General features: G+C 44.9%; 1 protein-coding gene across 1 annotated transcript in view; it reads left to right on the forward strand.

Annotated features, from left to right (window-relative positions):
- Positions 1-23,005, forward strand: part of TGM3 (transglutaminase 3) — a 46,425-nt gene extending 23,420 nt beyond the window's left edge. The window contains exons 8-13 of the mRNA XM_029221599.1: positions 10,666-10,769; positions 12,145-12,390; positions 15,755-16,060; positions 18,398-18,555; positions 21,842-21,975; positions 22,353-23,005. Coding sequence (XP_029077432.1) covers positions 10,666-10,769; positions 12,145-12,390; positions 15,755-16,060; positions 18,398-18,555; positions 21,842-21,975; positions 22,353-22,500 — 1,096 coding nt within the window. The 3' untranslated portion in view covers positions 22,501-23,005. The remainder of the gene's footprint in view (positions 1-10,665; positions 10,770-12,144; positions 12,391-15,754; positions 16,061-18,397; positions 18,556-21,841; positions 21,976-22,352) is intronic.
- The last annotated feature ends 1,130 nt before the right edge of the window (positions 23,006-24,135 follow it).

The raw sequence follows: 24,135 nt of genomic DNA on the forward strand, positions 1-24,135 counted from the left end.
TGATTAGTCCCATAAGAAAGATTCCTAGTAATGGTATATCCTGGGTTAAAGGGAATGGACATTTTAAAATCATCTAGTGCTGTAGCCTTCCAGAAATTTTGTAATGACCTATGTTTCTTTTTTTTTTTGAATTTTATTTTATTTTATTTTTTATACAGCAGGTTCTTATTAGTTATCTATTTTATACATGTTAGTGTATATATGTCAATCCCAATCTCCCAATTCATCCCCCCCACCCCACCCCCTGCTAAAGACGCACTAAACATTCTTTTTTTTTCACACACACACACTGTATTTTATTTTTATAAGAGATAAATAAACTGACACCAAGCATTGTAAATGGATGACCATAACAAAAGCAACAATGATTGCAATTACCAAACACGAAACACACTCATACTATGTCATAATATTGACATTCAGTCCAGGAATCCTCCACTGTAACAGCTCCTTTACTTTGCAGTGAAAATTGATTTGTATATTTTTTGCCTCTGAGTCCTTGTGAGATTTTTTTTTTTATTCAAACAGAAAATCACAAAAATTATAATCATCCTCATCAGTTCACTCAGTCCCATGTAATTAATTTTTTTTCGTCTTGATCTTTTGTTAGCACTTTTATGAATTCCTCAGTTTTCCATTAGAGTTCTGAAAATGCTTATTCATTCAGTTCAGCAGTGTAGTCAGTTACCAGAAACCTGTGCTTGTCAGAGTCTTTTCCATGAATTCCTTGAAGATGAAACCCTTCTATAGGAACATTTTTGCAAAAGCATCAGGGTACACCCAGAACTGTCTGTAAATGACAAAAGACTTAAAAATGACCACGGTAAAGATTTGATGAAAGTTCATAATAATGCAATTGACAAGGGAATTTAGTTATTTCTGAGATATACATTTTAAAGCAATAACTAGAATTATGACTTATAACATTATACCAGAACATATAAGATTTATAGAAATTTCATGTAATGTCTGAAACATTTATGTTAACACATTTCCATACAAATAACCCAAAGAAAGTTTAGTATTAGCTCGTTTCTTTTTCTTTCTTTCTTTGTTTTTTTATACTGCACGTTCTTATTAGTCATCAATTTTATACACATCAGCGTATACATGTCAATCCTAATCGCCCAATTCAGCACACCACCATCCCCGCCCCACTGCGATTTTCCCCCCTTGGTGTCCATACGTTTGTTCTCTACATCTATGTCTCAACTTCTGCCCTGCAAACCAGTTCATCTGTACCATTTTTCTAGATTCAACATACATGCATTAATATACGATATTTGTTTTTCTCTTTCTGACTTACTTCATTCTGTACGACAGTCTCTATGTCCATCCACGTCTCAACAAATGACTCAATTTCGTTCCTTTATATGGCTGAGAAATATTCCATTGTATATATGTACCACATCTTCTTTATCTATTCATCTGTCGATGGGCATTTAGGTTGCTTCCATGACATGGCTATTGTAAATAGTGCTGCAATGAACATTGGTGTGCATGTGTCTTTTGGAATTATGGTTTTCTCTGGGTATATGCCCAGTAGTGGGATTGCTGGATCATATGGTAATTCTATTTTTAGTTTTTTAAGGAACCTCCATACTGTTCTCCAAAGTGGCTGTATCAATTTACATTCCCAACAACAGTGCAAGAGGGTTCCCTTTTCTCCACACCCTCTCCAGCATTTGTTGTTTGTAGATTTTCTGATGATGCCCATTATAACTGGTGTGAGGTGATACCTCATTGTAGTTTTGATTTGCATTTCTCTAATAATTAGTGATGTTGAGCAGCTTTTCATGTGCTTCTTGGCCATCTGTATGTCTTCTTTGGAGAAAAGTCTATTTAGGTCTTCTGCCCATTTTTGGATTGGGTTGTTTGTGTCTTTAATATTGAGCTGCCTGAGCTGTTTATATATTTTGGAGATTAATCCTTTGTCCATTAATTCGTTTGCAAATATTTTCTCCCATTCTGAGGATTGTCTTTTCGTCATGTTTATGGTTTCCTTTGCTGTACAAAAGCTTTGAAGTTTCATTAGGTCCCATTTGTTTATTTTTGTTTTTATTTCCATTACCCTAGGAGGTGGATCAAAAAAGATCTTGCTGTGATTTATGTCAAAGAGTGTTCTTCCTATGTTTTCCTCTAAGAGTTTTATAGCATCCGGTCTGGTCTCGAATCCATTTTGAGTTTATTTTTGTGTATGGTGTTAGGGAGTGTTCTAATTTCAGTCTTTTACATGTAGCTGCCCAGTTTTCCCAGCACCACTTATTGAAGAGACTGTCTTTTCTCCATTTTATATCTTTGCCTCCTTTGTCATAGATTAGTTGACCATAGGTGCATGGGTTTATCTGTGGGCTTTCTATCTTGTTCCATTGATCTATGTTTCTGTTTTTGTGCCAGTACTATATTGTCTTGATTACTGTAGCTTTTTAGTATAGTCTGAAGTGAGGGAGTCTGATTCCTCCAGCTCCGTTTTTTTCCCTCAAGACTGCTTTGGCTATTTGGGGTCTTTTGTGTCTCCATATAAATTTTAAGATGATTTGTCCTAGTTCCGTAAAAAATGCCATTGGTAATTTGATAGGGATTGCATTAAATCTGTAGATTACTTTGGGTAGTATAGTCATTCTCACAGCATTGATTCTTCCAATCCAAGAACATGGTATATCTCTCCATCTGTTGGTATCATCTTTAATTTCTTTCACCAGGGTCTTATAGTTTTCTACATACAGGTCTTTTGTCTCCCTAGGAAGGTTTACTCCTAGGTATTTTATTCTTTTATTTGCAATGGTAAATGGGAGTGTTTCCTTAATTTCTCTTTCAGATATTTCATCATTAGTGTATAGGAATGCAAGAGATTTCTGTGCATTAATTTTGTATCCTTCAACTTTACCAAATTCATTGATTAGCTCTAGTAGTTTTCTGGTGGCATTTTTAGGATTCTCTATGTATATTATCATGTCATCTGCAAACAGGGACAGTTTTACTTCTTCTTTTCCAAATTGTATTCCTTTTATTTCTTTTTCTTCTCTGATTGCCATGGCTAGGATTTCCAAAACTATGTTGAATAATAGTGGTGAGAGTGGACATCCTTGTCTTGTTCCTGATCTTAGAAGAAATGCTTTCAGTTTTTCACCATTGAGAATCATGTTTGCTGTGGGTTTGTCATATATGGCCTTTATTATGTTGAGGTAGGTTCCCTCTATGCCCACTTTCTGGAGAGTTTTTAATCATAAATGGGTGTTGAATTTTGTCAAAAGCTTTCTCTGCATCTATTGAGATGATCATATGGTTTTTCTTCTTCAACTTATTAATATGGTGTATCACATTGATTGATTTGCATATATTGAAGAATCCTTGCATCTCTGAGATAAATACCACTTGATCGTGGTGTATGATCTTTTTAATGGGCTGTTGGATTCTGTTTGCTAGTATTTTGTTGAGGACTTTTGCATCTATATTCATCAGTGATATTGGTCTGTAATTTTCTTTTTTTGTAGTATCTTTGTGTGCTTTTGGTACCAGGTGAAGGTGGCCTCATAGAATGGGTTTGGGAGTGTTCCTTCCTCTGCAATTTTTTGGAAGACTTTGAGAAGGATGCGTGTTAGCTCTTCTCTAAATGTTTGATAGAATTCACCTGTGAAGCCACCTGGTCCTGGACTTTTGTTTGTTGGAAGATTTTTAATCACAGTTTCAATTTCATTACTTGTGATTGGTCTGTTCACATTTTCTGTATCTTCCTGATTCAGTCTTGGAAAGTTATACCTTTCTAAGAATTTGTCCATTTCTTCCAGGTTGTCAATTTTATTGGCATAGAGTTGTTTGTAGTAGTCTCTTAGGATGCTTTGTATTTCTGCGGTGTGTTGTAACTTCTCCTTTTTCATTTCTAATTTTATTGATTTCAGTCCTCTGCCTCTTTTTCTTGATGAGTCTGGCTAATGGATTATCAGTTTTGTTTATCTTCTCAAAGAGCCAGCTTTTAGTTTTAAAGATCTTTGCTATTGTTTTCTTTGTGTCTATTTCATTTATTTCTGCTCTGATCTTTATGATTTCTTTCCTTCTGCTAATTTTGGGTTTTGTTTGTTCTTCTTTCTCTTGTTCCTTTAGGTGTAAGATTAGATTGTTTGAGATATTTCTTGTTTCTTGAGGTAGGCTTGTATAGCTATAAACTTCCCTCTTAGAACTGCTTTTGCTGCATTCCATAGGTTTTGGATCGTCGTGTTCTCCTTGTTATTCATCTCTAGGTATTTTTTTATTTCCTCTTTTATTTCTTCTGTGATATCTTGGTTATTTAGTAATGTATTGTTTAACCTCCATGTGTGTTTGTGTTTTTTACGTTTATTCCCTGTAATTCATTTCTGATCTCATAGTGTTGTGGTCATAAATATGCTTGATATGATTTTAATTTTCTTAAATTTACTGAGACTTGATTTGTGACCCATGATGTGATCTATCCTGGAGAATATTTTGTGCGGACTTGAGAAGAAAGTAACCTGCTGTTTTTGGATGGAATGTCCCATAAATATCAATTAAATCTATCTGGTCTCTTGTGTCATTTAAAGATTCTGTTTCCTTATTTATTTTCATGTTGGTTGATCTGTCCATTGGTGTAAGTGAGGTGTTAAAGTCCCCCACTATTATTGTGTCACTGTCGATTTTCTCTTTTATAGCTGTTAGCAGTTGCCTTATGTATTGAGGTGCTCCTATGTTGGGTGCATATACATTTATAATTGTTATATCTTCTTCTTGGATTGATCCCTTGATCATTATGTAGTGTCCTTCCTTGTCTCTTGTAACAGTCTTTATTTTAAAATCTATTTTATCTGATATAAGTATAGCTACTCCAGCTTTCTTTCGATTTCCATTTGCATGGAATATCTTTTTCCATCCCCTCACTTTCAGGCTATATGTGCCCCTAGGTCTGAAGTGGGTCTCTTGTAGACCAGCATATATATGGGTCTTGTTTTTGTATCCATTCAGCAAGCCTGTGTCTTTTGGTTGGAGCATTTAATCCATTCACATTTAAGGTAATTATCGATATGTATGTTCCTATGACCATGTTGTTAATGTTTTGGGTTTGTTTTTGTAGGTCCTTTTCTTCTCTTGTGTTTCCCACTTAGAGAAGTTCCTTTAGCATTTGTTGTAGAGCTGGTTTGGTGGTGCTGAATTCTCTTAGCTTCTGCTTGTCTGTAAAGCTTTTGATTTCTCCATCGAATCTGAATGAGATCCTTGCCCAGTGGAGAATCTTGGTTGTAGGTTCTTCCCTTTCATCACTTTAAGTATATCATGCCACTCCCTTCTGGCTTGTAGAGTTCCTGCTGAGAAATCAGCTGTTAACCTTATGGGAGTTCTCTTGTATGTTTTATGTCATTTTTCCCTTGCTGCTTTCAATAATTTTTCTTTGTCTTTAATTTTTGCCTATTTGATTACTATGTGTCTCGGTGTGTTTCTCCTTGGGTTTATCCTGTATGGGACTTGCTGAGCTTCCTTGACTTGGGTGGCTATTTCCTTTCCCATGTTAGGGAAGTTTTTGACTATAATCTCTTCAAATATTTTCTCTGGTCCTTTCTCTCTCTCTTCTCCTTCTGGGACGCCTATAATGCGAATGTTGTTGCATTTAATATTGTCCCAGAGGTCTCTTACGCTGTCTTCATTTCTTTTCATTCTTTTTTCTTTATTCTGTTCCACAGCAGTGAATTCCACCATTCTGTCTTCCAGGTCACCTATCCGTTCTTCTGCCTCAGTTATTCTGCTATTGATTCCTTCTAGTGTAGTTTTCATTTCAGTTATTGTATTGTTCCTCTCTGTTTGTTGTTTAATTCTTCTAGATCTTTGTTGAGCATTTCTTGCATCTTCTCGATCTTTGCTTCCATTCTTTTTCCAAGGTCCTGGATCATCTTCACTATCATTATTCTGAATTCTTTTTCTTGAATGTTGCCTATCTCCACTTCATTTAGTTGTTTTTCTGGGGTTTTATCTTGTTCCTTCATCTGGCATATAGCCCTCTGCTTTTTCATCTTGTCTATCTCTCTGTGAATGTGGTTTTTGTTCCACAGGCTGCAGGACTGTGGTTCTTCTTGCTTCTGCTGTCTGCCCTCTGGTGGATGAGGCTATCTAAGAGGCTTGATGGGAGGGACTGGTGGTGGGTAGAGCTGACTGTTCCTCTGGTGGGCAGAGCTCAGTAAAACTTTAATCCACTTGACTGTTGATGGGTGGGGCTGGGTTCCCTCCCTGTTGGTTGTTTGGCCTGAGGCCACCCAACACTGGAGCCTACCTGGGCTCTTTGATGGGGCTAATAACAGACTCTGAGAGGGCTCACGCTGAGGAGTACTTCCCAGAACTTCTGCTGCCAGTGTCCTTGTCCCCATGGTGAAACAGAGCCACCCCCTGCCTTTGCAGGGGACCCTCCAACACTAGCAGGTAGGTCTGGTTCAGTCTCCCCTGGGGTCACTGCTCCTTCCCCTGGGTCCTGATGCACACACTACTTTGTGTGTGCCCTCCAAGAGTGGAGTCTCTGTTTCCCCCAGTCCTGTTGAAGTCCTGCAATCAATTCCCACTCGGCTTCAAAGTCTGATTCTCTAGGAATTCCTCCTCCCGTTGCCGGACCCCCAGGTTGGGAAGCCTTACGTGGGGCTCAGAACCTTCACTTCAGTGGGTGGACTTCTGTGCTATAAGTGTTCACCAGTCTGTGAGTCACCCACCCAGCAGTTATGGGATTAGATTTTGTTGTGATTGTGCCCCTCCTACCGACTCATTTTGGCTTCTCCTTTGTCTTTGGATGTGGGGTATCTTTTTTGGTGAGTTCCAGTGTCTTCCTGTCAATGATTGTCCAGCAGCTAGTTGTGATTCTGGTGTTCTGGCAAGAGGGAGTTTGACCTGTGTTTCTTTACAGTACTGAGAGTATGTGCTCTTCCTACTCATATCATTGGTTGGTATTATTTATCATTGTCTGTTTTTTTACCTCTTATGGCCTTATTCCTTCTGTCTTGTTTTGGATCTGACTTTGTAACTCTCCCCTTGTTCTCTGAAGGATGTAGCAGGGTCACAGTGCACCTGATCAGTACTTAGGGAGCACTTCTAATCCTTCTGACAACTGTATAGTGTAGAACTCCCAATCTGGTCCCCATAGGAAGCCTTGCAGGTTTCATTTTACAACATGCAAAACAAAAACAATATTTTCCTGATTATAAGACACTAAAAAATAAATTAGTGAGAGTAATAGTAATACAGCTACCCAAAGAAAACCACTAACAACATTTTGAGATAGAGCCTTCCAGACATTTCATTCTGTTTTTGTGCATTGAGTGTTAATTACCCAAATGAGACCAAGTTAAATAGTCTATTTCATAATTTTTAATATCTTTCTTGTCAATAAATTAAAATTTAGAGGGACAGTATAGTTTAGTAGTTAAAAGCATGGACCCTGCAGCCCTCTGCCTGGGTTAAAATCCCACTCTGCCTATTTACTCACTTTGAGACCTTGAAAAAGTCACTTAACTTCTTCTCTGTGCCTCAGTCTCTAGAACTGTCAAAAGGATATAGTAATTATTCCTATCTTATATGAGCATTGTGAAGATTAAATGAGCTACTATATAAGACAGAAAACTTAATAATATTCTGTATTGACACAACTGTATTAGCTATTAGTGTTTATATAATATACATATTTTTAAATATCTATTTATTTTGTAAATATAGAATTACAGAAGTAATAAGTAATTTTCATTATAGATTATGAAAACACTACAGAAATAAATAACGTGCAACTTAGATCATATGCACCAAAATCTGTCCATGTGCACAATATATACACCAAACCATTATTTAAACTGTGGTTATCTAAGATAATAGAATTTGGGTGACTAACTTTCACTGCTTTTTTTAATGTATAATTTTCTAAATTGGAATAGTTTCATCATATTAATATGTTTTTTATAAGCTTATACATATACACACTATTTTGTAATTTTTTTCTTACTTGGTCATATAAGTTAGACATCTTCCATGTCAGTGCTAGATTAATTTTCCTCATTCTTTTGGACAACTGCACGATATTCTCCTGCATGGCTCTGCCACAACTTATCTGACCAATTCTTTATTGATAAATTTTTCCTCCATTATTTTTGCTATTACAAACAATGCTTCAGTGAACGTCTTTCCATGTGCATCTATGTGCACTAATATGAGGGTTTTTATAGGAGAAATTCCTAGAAGTGGAACTACTGGCTCAGTGAGTATATAGGTTTTTAAAGGTATTTCAAACTCATTGCCAAATTGCCCTTCACAAATGTCTTACCAATTTAAACTCCCACCAGCAGTGTATAACACTGCTTGTTTTCCCACACAATGATGAGTATCACACAACAATGTGTATCATCCTATGCTTTCATCTTTGTCAGTCTAATAAGTGTAATGGTATTTCTTTGTCATTTTAATTTTCTTTTAATGGTGGTGAAGTTAAAACTATTTTCATATGTTCAGTGATCATTTGTGTTGCTTATGAAAATTGCCTGCTCATTGTCGATTATTGACATGTTTGACTTCCTTTTTTTTGTCTTTTTCTTTAACCTCTTTATTGGAGTATAACTGCTTTACAATGGTGTCTTAGTTTCTGCTTTATAACAAAGTGAATCAACTATACATGGACATATATCCCCATATCGCCTCCCTCTTGCATCTCCCTCCCACCCTCCCTATCCCACCCCTCTAGGTGATCTTTTGTGTCTTATTGATTTGTAAGTACTTTATAATATTCATTATAGTAAATCTCTGTCTAGTATACATGTTGCATATATTTTCCCTGCTTAATGGATTTTTTTTCAACCTTTTTCCTCTCTTCTACAAATTGGATAATTTCTACTGATCTGTCTTCAAGTTTGCTGACTCTTCCCTCTGTTTTCTCTATTCTGCTAGTAAGCCATCCATTGAATTATTTAATTTCAGATATTGGTCTTTTTCCCAGTTAAAATTTTCCATTTGGTTCATTTTTTCATATTTTCTATTTTGCTGCTAAGAGGCCCCCTCTTTTCATTTGTTATGATCATATTTTCCTTTATTACACTGAGAATAGTTATCATAACAGCTTTAAAGTCTTTATCCAATAATTCCAACACCTGGATTATCTAAGGGTTAGTCCCTGTTGATTGTCTTTTACCTTGAGGACAAGCTATATTTTTCTGGTTCTTTGTATGTTGAGTAAATTTGGATTGTATCCTGGACATTGGATTCTTCTTGATTCTACATTTTGTCTTAGCAGTCTACCTGAGGTAGACTCAAACTGCAAATTCTATCTCACCTATGGTGGGCAGCAGCCCAAGTTTCAGTTCATTTTTTAAATTTTTAGCTGGACTACTTGTAGTTTGCCTCATATATGCCTAGCTAAGGTCACCCAGAAGCTTAGGCAGAGTTTATATACAAATCTGGGTCCCCCTTTCTGATTCTTTCCTTTCTAAGACTTCCCCTTCACTCTCTAGCAACCCTGGTTAACCCAGGCTCAGTTTCTTATCTCCCCAGGTCAGAAAGATGTAGGCTGTCTGTTGGAGTTTTTAGGGCCCTGCACTTTACCTCAACTGCAACCTGTCCTTAGGGGCAAGGGCACCAAAGTACAACTTGCCCCATGCTGGCCCCTTCCTAAAAGTTTTGGCACCCTCCCAAAATCCTCCTGCTTTGTTTACTCTCAGCTGTCTTTTGTATTTTTTCCCCAGTTTATTGTTTTCTACAGAAAGGACTGTCTATTATGAACTTATTCCCATGCTGGAAACAGAACTATAGTTTGTTTCTTTGTTTATTTGGTATATGCGAGTTTAATATTTTTACCTAGTCACATTTATCATTCAGAAGTTGGTTCTCTGCTCAAAACTATCTTCTCCAACTCATGAGTATAACAAAAGTTTTTTCCAAGTTGGATAGAACATGAATTTATGTCAGACTGACTTACTTTTTCTTCTAAGTTGGACTCAAAACTGCCAAACCAATGTTTATGTAGTTGCTGTGGGATTGGAGAAGGGGAGAGTAGAGGGCAGAATCAAGAATGCATAAAGCTTTGGCTAACTGGTTATACCTGCTGAGGGAGGGGACAAATGACTGAGACATATAGATTGGGATACAAGGGGCTGCCATTGATGAAGAACATTTTAAGACTGGTATATGTCATTCTTCAATCCGGACCTCAGCCCAAGGGCTTTGTGGCTCTTAGCCAGACCTGGCACTCTTGCTGCAGCCCCATTCATTTTCATCCCACACAAAATACAGTAGTGTACCCCAACAGGATGCATAGGAGAAAGCTGTGTGGGTTTGCTTGCTGGATTCTGGCTCTAACCTAGACCTGTTCTGCTCCTCAGAAAGGCAGTAGAACATGGTGGTCAAGGACCTAGGTTTTGGAGTTAGGCATACCTGGGTCCAAACTTTGACTCTGCCATTGTTAGCTGCTTAACTTCTCTGAGCCTCAGTTTCCTCTCTTAAGAGATGTGCATAAAAATAGTACCCATTTAACAGTGCTGTGAGAATTTAAGTGCGACAATGCTTGCCAAGGTCTAGCACAATATCTGGCACAGAGTAAACTCGCTTGATGAGTATCAGGGTGCTGCACTGTCAGATCAGAGATGTGGTGTTTTGCCACTCCTCTGCTGTGTGGCCTTGGCCAAACTCTGTAGTCTGTGGTTCTGTCTGCAGGAATTTCCACGTCTGGAATGAAGCCTGGTTTGCACGGACTGACCTAAGCCCATCATACAGTGGATGGCAGGTTCTGGACGCCACCCCCCAGGAAAGGAGCCAAGGTAACCAACCCTCTGACGGCCCCCTTCTCTGGGTTTGGCTCTAAGTCATGACCTCTCGATTCTTTATAGTGGTGGACAGCGGCACAGCAAGGTCACCCAAATCCTCTCTACCTCCAGAGGGAAAGGAGGGATTAAAACAAAAATATTTTGAAAGTAGATTTCCCTCCTAACTTTCTTAGTTCAGGCTGCTATTAAAATGACTGCCATACCTGCACTCACATGGCTGCTGCAGAGGCCCTGGCACATGCCCTGCAGCAAGGGAAAGGAGCCGTCCCCTGCCAACCATGATTCTCCTGCACCACCTCTGGTAGCCCATCCCTCCCAGCACAGAAAGCTTCCAGTTCCCCATTGCCTTGGGACTTAACCCAAATTCCCTGGCTCAGCTCCAGACCTCTGTGATCACGGCCCCCATCACCTCTCTCACCTTCACATGTGTCCCCTGCCAGACCGAGCTCTCCTTCACGCAGGCTGGCCCGGCCCCACCCCTGTGCTCCCACCTCTGGCCACTCTCCCAGCAGAGCTTGGGTCTCAGGCTCTCCAGGAACCTTTCCCCTTCCCTCCCCTGACCTCCAGAGCATTCTTGTCCGTTACCCTCATTTTCAGTTGATTCTTTCAAACTTAAAAAAAATCATAAAGGTCATATAGGCACATGGTTTAAAAAAAATTCAAATCATTCTAAAAGGACTTACAATGAAAATGAAGTCTTACTCCCTTCCCCAACTGCAGCGTCTCTACCAGAAGCAAGGAACGTTAGATTTGGGGAACTTGGGTGTGAGGAGGGTAACCTTCCAGATATTTTCTAGGCCACTATTCAACCTTTTCACTGCAACCCATTAGCAGCTATAAAATCAAGTTAATGGGTTGTGACCATCATTTTAAGAAATGAAATAGAATATCATGGAAAAGGGTGGGGAAAAGGAAAGGCAAAGAAAATATCAGGGTGCATTGGACATTAAGAATAAGAATTGTCCTGTGGAATTTTTGTTTCAGGGTCATATATGTGCCATGATGAATGATTTGCAGAGTAGAAAAGAGGCAGCCCTGAGCACAAGACAGCAAGACTTTCCCCTTTAGTAAACAGACTGAGGGCAGTGGGTCAGCACAAATTATGCACCCACAGAATATAGGATTGGGCCGTCTTCTGTGGAGGTGGAGTCTCACCGGAGCACTATTGCAGAAGATAACAATAGCCCCCGAGTGTCTTGCTGAGTGCCCCAAGAAGGGGGCAAACTGTTGGGGTTGAAGGAGTTTGGCGGGGTAGAGGCAGGGGAGTTGGGTGGTCATGGGTGGCCCCCAGAGGAGCAGGCCATGGGGTGTACTGTTGCAGATGGGCCTGGGTTTGGCATGTATCCAACCTCTGCACCCTGGCCCCCAGGGGTGTTCCAGTGCGGCCCTGCTTCAGTCGTCGCTCTCCGAGAGGGTAATGTGGACTGGGACTACGACATGCCCTTCATCTTTGCTGAGGTTAATGCCGACCGCACCACATGGATCTACAATGCCTGGACCGGCGGCCTGAAGAAGAATTCCTCAAACACTCACACCATCGGCAAAAATATCAGTACCAAGGCGGTGGGCAGCAACGCTCGCATGGATGTCACCGAAAATTACAAGTACCCAGAAGGTAGGAGGGGGTGTGGATGGGCTGTGCCACCCAGGGCTTAACGGTGGGAAGACAGCTCTGAGGTGGAGAAGGAAAAATTGCTCATACTCCTTCCGCATTGTCAGCCAATTCTGCCTGAATGGTAGGACTGCTCCCTGGCATCTAATGCCCAGCTCCCCAGACTGTTTCCCATGGGAACAGAACCGTTATGAAAAGACGCTGTACCACTGGGAATTTGCCATAGGACTCAGGCAGCTGCCAGTCCAGCTCATCTCCAGCTGTGTCCCTTTGCCAATTACACAACTGGGATGACAGCACCACGATTGAACATCACAGGGAGAAACATGGCCCCCACGAGAGACCACCCGAGGGCCTCTCAGTCAGCCCACTCCCCTAGCCTCTAAGAAACACAGGCAGGAAACATTCTCTGAAAAAAGAAATGGACAGTCCCCCAAGATGTGGGGACTGCTTCGTCTGCTTCAGAGGCCTCCCCAAAAGCCAGATGAGGTGGGCTTACACCATGAGGACAATGCCCGAGTCCCTGAAACCTTCAGCATTCACATGAGTGCTGGTCTCCCTAAAGTCACCTAGAAGCCTAGTTGCTATGAGGCCACTTTTAACACAAATTACATTTGTTGCTCTATTTAGGAAGTTGCTTTCAGAGTCAGAGACTTATCTCTTTGAGGAGTCTCAATAGTGACCAAAGTTCTACATTTGAAGGTGATGTTCATTTTTAGAAAGAGGCAAAAGTGAATCAACGCTTGCTCTAGCAGGCCAATCACTCCTTCATGGGGTCAACATGTCACTCTTTCTAAAATACTTTGAAATAGTTCTTTCAGCTGATCCTCACTGTTGGTTCTGAGGTGTCAAGAAAAGTGCTCTCATGAAGGTGCCCACGTGCCCCCAAAGTGAACCCCACAGCTCCATACCCTGCTGACTGCTGTTGTTGGGTGCCATTTACAAAAGAGGAAAGCTGAGCAGGGGAGTGGGCTCCAAGTCCAGGTGGCTGAACCTCTGGGTGTGGTATTTGTGGCCATTTTGAGGCACAACTCTAAGGTGATGAGATTGGTGCCCTCAGTTGGACCCCAGTCCACCTATGCAGGCCATTCCCCCCAGCTGGGGTCAGATGGCCTTTCTCTCAGTCAGTAAACATGTACTGAGACCTCCCCAAGTGCCCACCCACGCTTGGCTCTGGGAGGCCAGGAAGCATCCTGCAGATGAGCCCCTGCCCCTGCAGAGCTCACAGGCCAGGGGAACAGGCCGGTGTGTGACAAGAATTCTCAACAGTGTCATGATGTAGAAACAAGAGTAGGGGCCAAGGAAAAGATAACCCCGGGCAGGAGGTGAACTCCATCCTACCCCTTATAACCGTGCAACCTCAAGCAGGATGCTTAGGCTCTCTGATCCCTCGTTTTCTCACCTGTAAAATGAGAAGAGCAAGGCCTATCTTCAGTGGGATTTAAATGAGCTAATGTACAGAAAGTGCCAAGGGCAGTGCCCGGCACATAGTGAGGACTTAATAAATAGTGATGATTTTTGTCAACGTGAACATCTGCAACCTCATTGGAATGACCTCCCAGAGGGACTTCTGAAGTGCACTGCTTACACGGTTGTGTGATTCTCTGGGGTTCCTTACCTGACTGTCACACCTTGATTCTGCTTCTTGGGGGCTCTGGCTGTCCCAGCCAAACCTCCTGAGAAATGGGAAGGGGCCACGGCCAGGTTGTGGGATCCCTGCAGGACCCCTGGTGATGACCTAGCCCCTGTGTGACAGCAGGGCTGATCACACCGCCTGCTGTTGACCAGTCCTCCTTACCTAATGATTCCAGCTTGTGTCTGATGGCCCCAGGGAGGAAAAGCTCATAAAATGGGCTGCTAAGCATTGGCGCAACAGCAACACCAAGGGAGAAAACAGTAGCAGGAAGCTTGGTCTTGGGTAAGCCTGGCAGGTGACCTATGTAGCTATGTAGGCTCTGAGCCTCATTGTGCATAACACACCTGCTTCGAGGTTCTGGGCACAGAGGCTCAGCTCCCTGCACAGCCATCAGACCTGGGTGTGGACTTACAGCTCAGCTAGAGAATGGGAATGTACCAAAAGGAACCCAGCCCACCAGGAGCCATCAGCCTGGGTAACTGGGCTGCCTGTCTTCTTTTCAGTAAGGTGTGCGGGAAGAACTACTAGACGCAGGTCTAGATTTCTGGGGACTGGCCTTCTTTCTGCCCCTAATTCCCAGATTACCAGTCCCTTGGACTAGTCGCTCCTCCTCTTAGGACCTTAACTCTAACGGTTGGCCTGTGGGGTCTCTGCCAGTTGTTACATGTAACTTATGGGAAAGACCTCACTAAATTGTAAAGTGCTTCTAATAAGTCATCTGATGCCTTAAAATTTCACAGGTTGTTGTAAAGCGCTTCTAAGTAAGTCATCTGATGCCTTAAAATTTCACAGGTTGGTTGGGGAAGTTAGGGGGCGGGGGCAAAAGTATGGTCATTCTTTGTGTATCTTTGTCTGTGTTCCTGGAAGGACAATACCTTCTCCTTGATAGTGGGTCTATCTTCAGGTCAGGCAGGGAGCCTTATGTGCACTGTGTGGTCTACCATGGCTCAGAGGCTTGGAGTTGGCTCTTAGCACTCCAAGAGCTGTGATTTTTAGGCCATGATCTTGGCCATTCTCCAGGGACTGTTTATAGCATCACATTCAGCAGCACCCATGACCCAAGTCAGAATCAGAAACCCAACCTGTGGTTCAGACTTTGTGTTTATGAAACCTGAACTCTCTCGACAATTTAAACTAGTCATAACCTGGAACCACAACTGTGGGAAGTTCTCGTCAACTGACATGGACAAAAGTTCCACTCTTCAATTCTCAAAGCACCTTTAGAAACAAAGCAGAATAACATGGTAAACTGGTTGGAAATTTTTTTCAATGAAATTAATTCTAAATCATAACCATTTTTTCACTTATGAACTTATTGTAATCTTTTATAGCTCAGTTTTTGTTATTTTTAAATTACCTGTTTTTTCTTTGTCTCACAAAGGACCATTTATCAAAAGAAAGAAAGAAGGAAGAGAGGAAGAGAGGAAGGAAGGAAGGGAGAGATCTAGCCTAATTAGCCTAAGCAAAATATCAAGCCATAGAGTAATTTTATGCACCTTTCCCTACATCTCCATGGAAATTTAGAGCTGATTGGAACAGGTGGGATGTGAGCCTCGTATTAAGGAGGATGAAATGGAGACCTGCAGAGGTCAGACGCTTGCTTGAATCAGAATCGTTGGGCAAGCAGCAGAACCAGTGTTAGTTCCAGGCCACCCTTCCAAGAAGGACGCTGTCCTTTGTCCAGGTTGCCACCGCATCCCTGAGGTGCTTCTCTCTTTTCCCACCACACAGGTTCCAGTCAGGAAAGGCAAGTGTTTGAAAAGGCTTTGGGGAAACTTCAACCCTCCATGTCACTTCACGCAACATCTACAAGAATCTTTAGGGAGGAACGGGAGCCCAGCATCTCCGGGAATTTCAAGATCACTGACATACTGACAGTGGGCAAAGAAGTCAACATGGCCCTGATGCTCAAAAACCTAACGGGTGATTCGAAGACAGTGATGGTGAACATGACAGCCTGGACCATCGTCTACAATGGCACACTTGTACACGAGGTGTGGAAGGAGTCAGTCAGCCTATCCCTGGGCCCCAATGAAGGTAACTCATCCTGTAGGTTGCTGGAGTACCATGCACCCAAGGTAGCTGGTATTCTCTTGAGATTGGAGAGTTCCTGTTGGAACCGAGTCAATTGATTAAGGAAGGAACAGCACGTGGCCTCTGTGGTCAAGCCTGGGGTTTTGAAGTTTTGGAGGCTGCTATTATGGTATAGTGCAATTCAGTGTGGTGCTAACCAAAATCCTTTTATGCCCTGGGGGAAGAAGGCGGGAGGCTTTGGCAGTTAATAGACACACTGCAAATACCCCTTACAGGTACATACCACATTGCCCAGTGGGCAGAGTATTTCCTTATATATTCATATGTACTATCACATTTGACCTTCTAAAAGGACAGATTTCAGTATTCCCTTTTACAGGGGTAGAAACTAAGGCTTGGAGAGATTGTGACTCGCTTAAGAGATTGTGTCATAGCTAACAGGTGGCAATGCCAAGTCTTGGTCCTAGATTTCCTAATGCTAAATCCAGTGCCACCACCCATTTTCTAGGTTTTATTGCTGCCACCCCTCTCCCATACCAGCTGCCACCCTACCCCACCCCTCCCCACCACACAATGAATCACTCTCTGAGTTTGACCCTAGAAGGGTTGCCATATACCACAAGGTCTTGAACCCTCTCCAATGTTCCCCCACAGCTGCCAATGCGTGGGTGGAATTTCTTGATTCCCAGCGACAGTGATAGGTTTTCTCGGAGGTCTGAGCCTCTGGGAGGAACCATGACTTTGTACTCCTGGGTAGCATAGACAGGAGGGGACCAAAGTAGAGGAGAGAGAGTCTGGGGCTGTGGAAGGATTAGAATGCAGGTGTGCCCACAGTGGCAAAATCCTTCAAGCTGTTATGAAAAGTCTGGACTTATACAAAGCAGATTGACAAGGGTGGGGTGGCTATTTGCTTCACATAAGGAACTAATAAAAACTGATTAATTACACAGCCCATCTTGAAAGAATTCTGTCTGCAGAGAAACTTCAATACCTCTGTATTACACCTGTCAGAAGGCAGCATCCCTAGCAACCTCTCTTCTAGCAGAATTTAGCAGAAATCTTCCCCATACCAAGAGCAACTGCCTGGCTCTTATTTACCTTCAAAGCTCAAGGGAAGAGCTATTTCTGTAGAGCAAAAATAATTTACGTGAGGTAAATGGTTTCTAAAAATCCATACTTCTGCCAGAGGCAGCAGAGTGAAATGGGAAGGAGAGGAAGGAAGCAAGTGAAGTGGTTCTGGAGGCCTGACATCATCACCTACTTGCTGGGCGATGCTGTTAAGTCCCCCTCTTTTGCTGAGCCTCAGCGTTCACTGTCCAAGAGGGCAGGACCAGCTGATGCAAGGGCCTGCGTCTCCACATTTGGGGCAGGCTAGGTAAGTCCCTCCAGTGCTAAAAGCAGACAGCTCCTTCCTCACAGACTTTCCTCAAGGGATGTATGATGCTGTGGATGCAGGGGCCCCCCCAGACCACCCAACATGACTGCATAAGGGAGGGGGGAGTGCCCTGCACTCATTGGAAGGGGAGGACCCTCGCTGCCTGCCCTGTGAGTCAGAGAGGGGCCTTGAAGCTTAGGGAGGAGCCAGATAAAGGGAGGAAAGCTGGGGAAGGCCTTTTCATCTGAGGGGACCTTGTGAGTCAGAGCTTGGAGGTGATAAGGTACCTATTTTGTCAAAAGGACAATGAGAAGCATGGGAGGGAACGTTCTTTTGAGGGGGAGAGTCATGAAGGGCCATACTGAGGGGTCTGAACTTTACTCCTGAGGCAGCGAGGGGCCATGGAAGATTTTTGAAGTGACATGGAAGAAGAGTAACATGATTTGGGGGTGGGGGGGAAGTACTTCTAAAGCCTATCTTCTGGTGTGTGTGAGTGTCTTGGAAGCAGGGGAGACCAGAAGTGGGGAGGTGGTCCAGATGCTGTTGCCATAGAATCCCAGGCTACTGGATGACCGGGGAGGACCCAAGCACTTAGTTAGCCCTGGCTTCCCTTGCTAGTTATTATTGTGTTGTCATCATTACTGTTTTCGTCATTGGGCAATGAGTTAGTACTCGTATTCTTCCCCTGCCCCTTAGAAGGAAACTTGCCCTCCGATATTTTCCAGGACAGGCAGGAGGCTTCAGCCCCTATGATTCCATCCAGCCAGAGTCCTGGGCTACCCCTGGCCCCTGCTCTGCAACCTGCACAGAGCAGACAGGTGTTTCCCACAGGGCCTGGCAGGGAGGGCTCAGGCGAGCCTGGGCTGCAGATGATCCCAGCCAGCGCACATCGACTTGGCTTGGCATCAGCTTTTAAGGTTTCGACCCCACTCCCTCTCACTCTGCTCCCTGGTTTCTCCTTCCAGAAATACAGCATCCTGTAAAGATCGCATATGCACTGTACGAGAAGTACCTGAAGGCAGACAACATGATCCGGGCCACAGCTGTGTGCGAGATCAGTGATGAGACCGAGGTGGTGGTGGAGAGGGACATCATCCTAGACAACCCCACCCTGACCCTGGAGGTAAAGGGGTGCTGAAGGGGTGCCTCTTCAGCCAGCCCAGCCCTCCCAGACTACAGAGAAGGCCCTCCCCTGCTGACGGGCCCAACTCAGTTCCAGCCTCTGCCAAATGGATCAGTCAAGAGTTCCAATCAGAGTAGCGCCCTTGGGACCTCCCTAGCGGTCCAGTGGTTAGGACTCAGAGCTTTTACTGCAGGGGGCACGGGTTCAATCCCTGGTCAGGGAACTAAGATCCTGCAAGCTGTGGGACGAGGCAAAAAAAAAAAAAAGTAGCCTCCTTGCTCCCTGTCTGACAATATCCACAGACACATTGCCCTGTGGCTTCTTTGGTTGCAGCTCTAGACCCGCTGGGGATGCCAGCTGAGGATGGCCAGAGGGGCTCTTCAGCTCACTTGCTCTGGACATCTGCTGTGTCCTGGGCTGTGCCAGGCTTGGGAATCACAGGGGGCCACAAGGGGTGGGTCCTGACTGCAAGAAACCCACAGCCCAGCCCCTGAACACATTTGTAGAGCAAATCAGCAATGGTCATAACTCATGTGCATCTCCCAACTCTAGACCCCAGAGTTACAGAATTGTGGACTCTTGGAGACCTAGTCTCAAGCTCCCATGTCCTGCCATTTCACATATCAGTAAACTGAGGCCCAGAGAGGAGAAGGGAATTTCCAATTACTGCCAGAGCCAGGGCTAGACCTCAGGCCCTTTCCAGGGCACCCAGCACATCCACAGCCAGCAACAGCATCTTCCCAGTGGTTGAGAATGAGGATGCCTCATTTTTTGGCTGCAGGCTCTGCTCCCAGGCTCCCTCTCAGGAGCCCAGGCATCTGGGGGCTTGCAGGTTGGCGTGAGGCACTTGGGGCCATTCTGTTCCTTCCTCAGCACTGGGGCTGGAAGTATTTGGCTGACTCCAAACCTGTCCCTGACCACGCCAACCCCAGGCCAGTGTGGAGGCTGCCAGAGCCAGACAGCACAAATCTGAGGGGTGAGAGCCTGGCAGGGAAGGACAGGCAGACGAATGGGTCAGGAAGATGGGGTCTTCCCGTGGGATCCCATAGAGAGCTTCATGGGTCCTCCCGAGGCTCCTCCCGAGTCTGCTGTGCCATCTGCGCCAGCGGTCTAGACAGAGATTGCCTTTTATTTTCCATCGCAGTGCCACTAGCCTCCCTAGCCCCAGATTTCTAGAGTACTTGTGGCTGCCCTAGTTCCACCCTCCCTAAGCTACACCCCAGCTTCAGAGGTTCCTAATGTCAGACAGAGGGCAGGGGGACCCAGGGCACCTGCTCCATGCAGCTAGCCTGCAATAGAGCTCTTTCATTGTCCTGGTTAGTCTAGACTGTGCTTCAGAATGGGGGGAGGGGTGTTGTCCATCACCTCCAGGGCCAGGGAGGGAGGGCCACCCCTGTTGTGGGCCCATCACAGTGGCTGTGAAACAGAAACAGCCCCCCACATTGGGCAGGACTAGAACAGAGCTTCTGGGCTCCAGGCTCACCTTCTTTCCTGCCCACCGAGTTTTCATCCTCAATCCGTGATTGTCCCCTGAGTGTAGAAGCTTCTCCTGCTTCCCAGGACGTTTCCAAGAAATGCACCACATCCCTGTAGAATGACAGGCAGCAAGTGTTGTTTCCCACTCCTCAGGCTGCGAAATGAAACATTCTGCATAAAAATTATCAGTGTTTAAATGAAGTTAGTTTTTCCCCCATTATATTCCCTCATCCAATATCCTCAAACCTGCTTATAGCTTTCTCTTGTATGCAATATTTTTACTCTACATCTTTTAGACTTCCATAACAAGTCAGCTTTGTCTTTCAAGAGAGTGTAACATCTTTTCAAAGGAAATCAGAATACACACAGCCTGGAAATATTCCATCAAAAACTTTCTTATTTAATCTTTTTAAAGGGCATCTGCTCTTTCTTCTTTGGGGCATTTGGTGTGAATTTGCTCTTAATGCAACCTCTCCTTACTTCAGCCTTCAGAGAATCAAGACAATCTCATCTTGATTGAATGAATCAATGCATAGCTCACTCAGAGCAGGGCACGTGGGTGATCTGTATGAAAAGAGAATAATTTGGGTAAAATCCTATTATCTTACTTGACACTGATTGGGAGTAGGTATTGAAGACTTTAGAACCAAACCATACAATCTGAACTTTGTTCCAAAGGGTGATGTCCTTCACGTTGGCCCATGACCTACTGACAATCAGACACAGTCTTCTGGTGGCTCTTATCCTCTTCTTTGGGTGCATGCACAGATTTAGGTCAATAGGACAGGGTGGTAAGCAGCAATAAAGAAAAGAAAACAAATACATGAAAATCTCAAATTGAATATCAGCGTGAAGAATATGGCACCGTTTATGTACCCTTGTGTCCCAATGGCATAAAATTATGCTTCACTCTTCAAATCATGTCATACACTTAAATGAGTTCCATGGGAGAAATTATGGTATAGATCATGGTCTCTAAAATGTTTCAATTATTAGCAGGCATTGCAGGGTCTAGCAAGAAGAGCAAATGGCTCTGGAACCAGAAAGGCCTCGGTTATTGAATCAACCTGAACTGCAGATTTATTACTGTAAAATGATTGCAGTGAGAATTGGTGGCAAGAAAAAAAAAACAAAACCAAATGAACAAAAAGCAGCGGCCTCTGACAGAGAAAAGAAATCCACCAGTCACCCAGTTTCGGTTTCTGTTTCCAAAACGCTTTCTTCTGCATCCATGATCTCATTTGGTCCCTTGTAGCCCAGGAAGGGAGGAGGGGAGGGATCAGCCCTCTTTATCAGGGTGAGAGTCAAGGCCCAGGGAGATGACGTATCTGCCCAGGCTTGGCGGCTTTTCAGCAGGAGCATAAGGTTTCATCTTTGGGAGCAAATAGTCCAGGGTGCTCCTCTGACCAGAAACCTAGGTTTCTCCAGCCCCTGATCAAGGACCCTGTACAGACCACATGTGGCACGTCCTCGGAAGTGGTGGCTGCCCTTCCTGAGATGAACTAAGAAAGGGCCCATGAACCTGGCTGGGAATTCAAGCCCTCTCAGCCGCTGCGATGTGCTGCTTCTCCTCCACGCCTGGGTGTCCTGTCTGTATCCTGGGGATGACAGCAATTTCCTAGGAACCCCCTGCATGGATGTCACTGGAACTTAGGAGGAATAAACCTCCTAAGGATTGTTATCCTCCCTACCTTTGTCCTCAGCAACATCCTCCCCATCACCAAGCCTCCGGCACAGCCCCGTCGGCTCTCATCAAGGGCAGATGAAATGAACAGCCCAGCCCTGACTCTGTCAACCCCTCTCCCCACAGGTGCTGGACCAGGCCCACGTGCAAAAGCCTGTGACTGTGCAGATTCTCTTCTCCAACCCGCTGGATGAGCTGGTGAAGGACTGCAAGCTGATAGCGGAGGGGAGCGGCCTGATGCTGGGCACCCTCAAGATCGAGTGAGTCCCAGGCTGAGGGTCCAGTGTGGGATGGTGGGAGCGGGGGTAGAGGGGCCCTCCCCAGAGCCCGGGACAGGGCAGACAGAACTCCTCTAGCCTCTGAACCTGGGAATCTGCACATAGGGATACACGTTTGCATTTGGTTTGGGGGTTCACCAAACTTGAACTCAAGGGAAGTCCACGTCACCAGAGCTTGGAGCTGGTCCTCATATTTGGGAGATCATGGGATCCACCCACTGCCCCTTCCCCTGCTGAGGGGTCCCAGAGCTGAAGGGGTTTGATGACCCAGGGTGGCAGCTAGAGGGAGTTGAAGGAGCAGTGACCTTGACCAGAGCAGAACTTGAGGCCTCACGCTGACTCCTGCCTTTCCCCATCAGCATGCCAAACCTGCGCCCCAGGGAGCAGTCCAAAGTGGATTTTGAGATCCTGCCCACCCGGAGTGGCACCAAGCAGCTCCTCGTCAACTTCTCCTGCAACAAGTTCTCCGCGATCAAGGGCATGCTGCCCATCAAAGTGGTCGAGTGAAGGGCCCAGGTGGCTCCATACAAACTTGGGAACACGGAGCAGGCAGGGATTACCTGTGGAGTAAGCCCCCTGCCCACACACACTGTCCAGCCTGGGAAACTCACTCCGTCCCCCAAGGTGGCCTGGACTCGGACCTCCAGGCTCCAGCACACACCCCTCCCTTACTCCCAGGCTGGGCTGGTTTCACCCTGGCCCGCAACTTGATCACTTTTGCACGTTCCCCAAGCTTCTCCTCAACACTGCCCACTCTGTTAGCTCCATGACCCTGCTCAGCCCTTATACCCTCAATGCTGTGGGCATGGCGTGGCACCTGACCCAGCGGCTCTCCAAATGGATACAGGGGGAGAAGATGGTCTGGACTGTTTGCTGATCCCCAGCCTGCAGTTGGCACATTCCTGCTCCTCTCTTAGGCCACTATGGAGGTGAGGGGATGATGGTTAGCCATCTGTTGTAACACTCACAACCGCACCCTCAAAATAAATGTTAAAAAGAGCGCTATCACACAGCACTGACTTTACAGGACTGCTTCTTCAACTCAGGTGGTGGAGAAGGAGCGAGGGGGGCTGGGGCCATGTCCTTCTGGAGAACAGATGGCCTTGGGGAGGCCGTGCTCTCTATGTTCCAGTGTCCAAAAAGAGTGGGCTTGTTCTGTGTGGCTCCAAGTGCAAAACTGGGGAGACGTTTCAAATCAGTTTAGGAAACCTCTCTAAGATGATGTCCAAAAAGAGATTGGCTGCCTTGGACCAAGCAGGGAGCGCCTTGTCCAGGCAGGCTTCGGGCACTCTCTGTGTAGCCAGGCAAACTCTTCCAGGGTCTCTACAGGCGTCAGAGTGAGAAGGGACTTCAAAATCTTCACTGGAACCCTTTCACAGAGCAGGTGTGGGTGGTGGCCCAACCTCTGCTCACACTGCACTCGCCCCAACTTGTGCCACACTCCTCCTCTTGCAGCCAGAGCCCTGCTAACTCCACCAGAACCTTCTCTGCCTTCACACATGCTCTCAGCGTTCCTCAGTCTTTGCCCCTTGAAATAACCCCAAGCAGATCCCAGAGCTTTCCGTCACTAGTGCTGACTAACCCCATTTTGGCAATTATGCCTCCCTGTTTGGATATAAGGGACCAGTCCAACCTACACAGAAGCTTCAGCCTCACATCCAGTTCAAAGCTTCTGCCCTATGCTCAGCTCAGGCCTGACCTGGGCTTGCAGAAGGAGGCACTGTGCATGCCCTCTCTTCCTTCCTCCTTCCCTTCTTGTTGCCTGATCCATCAGAGTTGGAGAAGGGAGAGAGGAAATTAGGAGAAAAATGACAAAGTTCTATTTCACTGGTGTTGATGCAGCCTGGCCACAGGAGCCCGCCGCGTGGCTGGCATGTAAGTGCAGGCTTTCTGCGTTGCATGTCTCCAATGTGGTCAACATGCCCCTCAGACTCAGCCTCTGGAGGTTCTCCCCTACCGCTAACTGCTCTGGAAGTAGTGGTCCTATTGTGATGGTTTGAGCCCAGTTCCCTTTCATGGGCTCCACTGCCCTGCTGCAGCCACCTCCTCTCCCGCTTCAGCATCTCAAGCTGGTCCAGCGTCAGCTTCCCACCTCCAAGTGCCCCAGGTGGGCAGTCAGCACCAGAACGTGTGTCCATACTT

The sequence above is a fragment of the Monodon monoceros genome, unplaced genomic scaffold (genome assembly GCF_005190385.1).
Source record: "Monodon monoceros isolate NGI ecotype Baffin Bay Population unplaced genomic scaffold, NGI_Narwhal_1 Super_Scaffold_13, whole genome shotgun sequence".
Classification (NCBI taxonomy): Eukaryota; Metazoa; Chordata; class Mammalia; order Artiodactyla; family Monodontidae; genus Monodon; species Monodon monoceros.